We start from the raw sequence: 5,360 nt of genomic DNA on the forward strand, positions 1-5,360 counted from the left end.
ATTCATGCATACCCCTCCTAACCTCATCAACCGGGTAAGGGGTCGGCCAAAGTTTCAATCGGTTATGTGTGATAAAAGTACGGAGTTATTTGCATTTATTGATATGGAGAATCGAAACTATATCGGATGCTTAATCAAGACATACAAGTCTATTCCTTAATCACTAAGGAGAGACTCTCCAGAAATTCTATTTGACCGGCAAACAAGGCCTACTAGAAAAGCTCGGTCGGAGCCTACCTCTTCTCTAGCCACCGATCGGTGAAGCCATCAATGGTGACTCGGCTTGGATTATGTAAATAGCGAACATGTTCGTTCGGACTTAGATCATGCGACGGACGACGCAAACACCCCGCCAAAAACAGTAGGAGAAATTTGCATGGATTTACAACGAAATGAACACGTTTACGAGGATGTCGGAGGTACGAGCCCAGGCTGTTTAAATGGGGCACCGAAGACGAAAGCCCATCAATGGATATTGGGCTACTGGGCAACATTCCACGCGAAATCCGATTGGTGAAGCGAAGGAAAGCAGAAGAAAGAGAAGAAGACGAAGACGAAGACGCCCATCAATGGGTATTGGGCTGTTGAGCAACATTCACTGCGAAATCAGATTGGTGAATTGAAGGAAAGCAGCAGCAGCAGCAGAAGCAGCAGCAGAGGAGGAGGAGGAGGAGAGGAGGAGGCGCAGGAAGACCAAGACCCAATGGCGCAGGTTCTCAACTTAGCCCTACTCCAGCCTAACGCGGCCTCGACTCGCCCCGACTCGGCGCCTTCCACATCGTCCTCTCCCCCGAGGACACGGCCGCGCGACCTCCGTCACTGGACTTCGCTTCAACAGAGCCTCAAGTGCAACGGCAGGTTCTCCTGCCTTTTCTCCGACAATCGCAGAGAGGTAAAAGAAGCTCCTTTGGTCACTCCTCTTACTGCGCACGGTGAACTTGTTGCTTCGTGAGCAAAGCAGACATGCGCTGGAGACATTTAGGAGCTTGAGTTATTTGTCGGCCCGAATTGTTTCTTACTTCATCACCGTGTTTTGGAGTACTGTGAAATTAATGTAGTTTTATGTGCACGAAGTGTTTGCTGTTTTGCTTGAGTGAGCTTCATGGAGATAGGTTGTGCTTAGTGGTCAATTTGCTTCACCAGAGCCTTTGCTGGGTTGGCTACTTTCTCCCTGTCAATTTGATCAAGCAAAGTGTTTTTCGATTCCAAAACTGATAAGGAGCAATGAACAAGCAATTTCTTTCATTCAATCGGGTTCAATTGGTGTGGGAAATTCTTCTGTGGCATTTCTGTGTTGAATTCTTCAAGATACATTATCCAAATGAACCCATGTAGTAGATGATGTTAATCCAATGTGCATAGTTCTATGTACATATATTGGTTGTGGGACTTCACCAGCTAATTTTTCAGATTCGGTACCCGGGATCTGTTAGGTACAAGTAAAAAAGCATCTTATGTGAATTCTGCCTCTGCACATTTGGGTTCATCCAATTACCTAATTCCCCTAGTTGAAACCTGTCAGCATCGTCTCATGCAGACTCAAGTTGAAGCACTTGACTTGGGAATGCTTTGATGAATTCACTCCATTTACCAGATAGGGGCCAGAATGATCATGTTCTTCCACATTATCTAGTATGAATTTCACTTTTCATTGCATTGGTCATGGGTTAAAGCCAGTCATCATGGCTACAGAAGATAGTGAAGGAGCAATTTCTGGTGGCCAAATGGCAATCTTTTGTTAAAAGAGGATGACGATAGATGAGGAACTCCACATTGCTATTGGTCTTTCTAGGGTGCTTTTATTGTTCGAAAAAGAAAAAGAGAGGGGAGGGGGGGGGGTGTGGGTTCGGGGTGTTCAGGGGCAGCCTGACTCATGTCTGATATCTCACTAAGAACTTTGGTCCTGATAAATGGTGCTAATGCTCCCTAGGCAGGTTAGAATGATCTTGCCATCTCCCTGGTGTCTGCAATAGCTCCAATCTTAGAGAGTGCAAAATTTCGTGACATTAAAGGCATAATCAAATCTAGATGACAAGTGTAAAAACCTCTCACGCATGAGGGGAGCCTGTCTCTAGTCTTATTAGTATTGCTCCTGTATACGTATACACATATTTAAATGCCTGGATCAGAGAAGAAATCGCTAGATATCCCATAATTAGGCTATTTTTTGGCCTGAACTAGTAGAGAATGAGCATGTAAGGACTTGCTGATCAAAGATTGTTGCATATTGTAAATATGTCTGGATTTCCTATCTTGAATTATTACCTGCAGAGTGCATATAAGCAGATAAAACTGTTATCATATAGATTTGCTTAATATTGAATAAGTAGCCAAAATGAACTATCTCCAAGTTTTCCAAATGCAATAGAACATTACTGAAAACAGATGGTAACCTGTTTCTTGAGATGTAATAAGTTGAATTTGGCTTCATATTAAGCGTTGACACAAGCATGGATGTGAGAATTTTGATTTCAATTTTCTCTGCCTTGTATTCTGCTGTCATCTTCTTTGTAAATCTCTTCATGACTATCTCCTGTGTCCGGCTCTCCCCAATGATTCGACATCCTCCTTTGGGTAGTTTACATCCACGCAATGATTTACTTTGGTTTATTCCAGCTTATTTTATGCCATATTTGACAAAATGGCACTTTACCATATTGCTGGTTGCAGGAACAAGCTAGAAAAGCTTTAGAAAGCGCACTCGGAGGAAAGAAGATTGAGTTTGAGAAATGGAATAAAGAGATCAAGAGGAGAGAAGAGGTGGGAGGAGGTGGTGATGCTGGTGGAGGTGGTTGGTTTGGATGGGGCAGAAGATTTGGTTGGTCCAATGGCGATAATTTCTGGCAAGAAGCAAAGCAGACTAGTTTGGCTGTTTTAGGTATTATTCTCATGGTAAGCAGCTTTTTGTGCAAGCTCTCAGCATTAGTGTTCATATTGCAATAATTTTTACTCTCTCTCTCTCTGAGACATTATTGTTTATATTCGCAGTTTCTATTAATTGCAAAAGGAGAAATCATCCTTGCTATGGTCTTGAATCCGCTGCTGTTCGCATTGCGAGGAGCAAGAAATGCATTAACCTTTGTTACCACAAAGATATCAAGACTATCCCCAAGTAGTCCTGCTGATTTTGATGCTTTACCAAAGAAGGAAAATCATAGACGCGTCTCTGCTAAAGAAGAAGTACTGAGAAAATGGGGAAGCGCTTGATTAGCTTATCATCTTGTATGAAGAATGATCTTGTGATTCTTTTCTACTGTGCTCACCCTGCCATAGTTCTCTCATTGTTTGACTTTTCCAAAGGCCAAATTGTGGAAAAGGCTGCTGTGTGGGTAAAGTCAATGAGCTGCTAAAGGCTGCTGTTTAGCTTTTTCTCGAGTCAGTGTTGGATTTCAAATTTGGTGGAAGGAAACCAAAGGGGGTTTGGCATGTTCCTTGAGAGGCTTCTTCTATGAAGACCTGTTATTTTTCCTTCTCCCCATGAAATCACTGGATGCCTGTGCATTGGACATGGTAGTGCAACTACTTTCTCGAATAATAGTGGTCGGGGACAAGCTCAAATTGTTAATTGAATTGTCTGATTTTATTTTTTTGGCAAGTCTTTATATTTTTAAGAGTCTCCTATGCTTGATTTTTCTCATTTCAGCAAACACAAATTGTTTGAGCTTCATATTAAGGACAGAGAATTCAAATCTTTTCAATGTACTCGATTTCTTATGAACTGTGTTCAATTGCTTTTCTTACTTCATATTCTTGGCCAGTTCATACTAAATTTAGTTTCTGCTGAGACATAGTATTGATCTTTTCTGTGAATTCTCCTTCTAATCATGTTCTCCTATCATTCTGTTGTAGTTAAACTTGTGTACTATACTAATGGAGATTTTATCTAGTCACAAACTAATTGCTTTTTCTATTGGTAACCGGTATGATTATTGAATACTCGCCTGATTTTGCGAGGAGTATTGCGCGAGACAAGCGCATGAAATATGCATCACAACCGTTCATTTTGCAGGCTCATACCTGATAGGTGAATAACCTGTACTGTTCATTGTATCTCAGCAATCCCCTAGGAAACTACAAAGTTTTTGTTGCAAGCAGAAAAACAGAAACTCGAGATAGCTAATGGATAGAACAAGTTATGCATGTTTGGCTGAGAGACTCTGAGACTAGATTCCAAGGTCACGGAAGATTCGCTCACATTGTGGCCTGATGAGTCGCGGTTTGCATCACGTGTTGGATGCAGATTCGCCGACTGACTTCTCCAGTCCTGATGTTCAATCTGATGAACATCATTCACCAGGAGTATGTGGATGGTCATCCAATCTTGAAAATGCATATGGCCTTTTCTGGTCCTGTGTTCAATCTAGTGAACCTCGTTCACACCTGTGAATATGGCCGTGTCTATTTACTGCGGGAAGTGTTCGGTCACACACTTTCGGCCCAGACCCCGTGACCTGAACTAGGAGCTTGGAACTGCGGTCGCCATCACGAGTCAATTTGCTGTTCGTGGACCTTAGTGGGGTCGTTGAGCCATGTCCGTTTGTTCGGACACGTCGTGTTCATCGAGCTGTTGTGTCTGTGATGAGTTGTTCAATTTAAGGTAACGCTGTCTCCTCCCTTCTGTTTTGACATAAGTGGCAACTAGGCCGATTCGTGGTGGGCAGTGCAAGAGCAGCTGGTAATCAACATTGCCTGATGAATCCATACTAGGAACCCATGAGAGCTGGCTCAAAGTTAAAGAATGTAGGTCATTGACAGTCGGTCCGCTCAAAGGGAGAAAGTACAGGAGCTTAGGGGCATTTCTCGGCATGACAAATAAAATTACTAATGTAAAAAGATGGAAATAGAAAGTTTCCACATAGTAGCCAATACTTTTGTAGAATGCAGTTAATAATACTTGTAGCCAAAATAATATAGATATCATTTGCCTTGTTTTAGAAAACATATGTGGTTGCGCTCCATCTCAATGCGATATATTGTTGCAAAGAATGATACCTTAGAGGAGCCTTGTCACCAAGACTTTGCCCCTAGTAACACTCATCATCCATTGAAGTTCATCATTCCATCCTCCTATAAAGCGTCGAATCCCATGTTCTGCCAAGATACTACACCATATACTTTCAGTCCAGTTGCACTGGAAAAATGAATGTGTTTAATTTTCTAAATGAGGCATACAGAAATTGCATTGGATATCGACTGAAGGCATCCGTCGTCGTACGATCTTAAATGTGGGAAGCATGTCCGTATAAAGAACCCGCAGATAAAATAAAATTATGTTTGCCGATACCGCCAATCTAAATCAGGTTGTGCCACTCCACAATCAGTGCCACTAGTTTGAGTTCATCATAAAAACTTTTTACAAC

General features: G+C 42.1%; 1 protein-coding gene across 1 annotated transcript; it reads left to right on the top strand.

Annotated features, from left to right (window-relative positions):
• The first annotated feature begins 376 nt into the window (after positions 1 to 376).
• On the top strand, positions 377 to 3,450 carry LOC115757052. The gene is made up of 4 exons (XM_030697139.2): positions 377 to 419; positions 525 to 892; positions 2,671 to 2,892; positions 2,989 to 3,450. Exons 1-4 carry the CDS (start codon positions 377 to 379, stop codon positions 3,205 to 3,207), a joined length of 852 nt encoding a protein of 283 aa, XP_030552999.2. The 3' UTR covers positions 3,208 to 3,450.
• The last annotated feature ends 1,910 nt before the right edge of the window (positions 3,451 to 5,360 follow it).

This window comes from Rhodamnia argentea, chromosome 3 (genome assembly GCF_020921035.1).
Source record: "Rhodamnia argentea isolate NSW1041297 chromosome 3, ASM2092103v1, whole genome shotgun sequence".
In the NCBI taxonomy this organism is placed as follows: domain Eukaryota; kingdom Viridiplantae; phylum Streptophyta; class Magnoliopsida; order Myrtales; family Myrtaceae; genus Rhodamnia; species Rhodamnia argentea.

Bases quoted from the DNA above. Each gene is read 5' to 3' on its own strand.
- LOC115757052 (XM_030697139.2), top strand. From the start codon at position 377: ATGGATTTACAACGAAATGAACACGTTTACGAGGATGTCGGAG. The intron at 893-2,670 runs GTAAAAGAAGCT...TGCTGGTTGCAG, and splicing joins TCTCCGACAATCGCAGAGAG to GAACAAGCTAGAAAAGCTTT. The intron at 2,893-2,988 runs GTAAGCAGCTTT...TTATATTCGCAG, and splicing joins TTTTAGGTATTATTCTCATG to TTTCTATTAATTGCAAAAGG.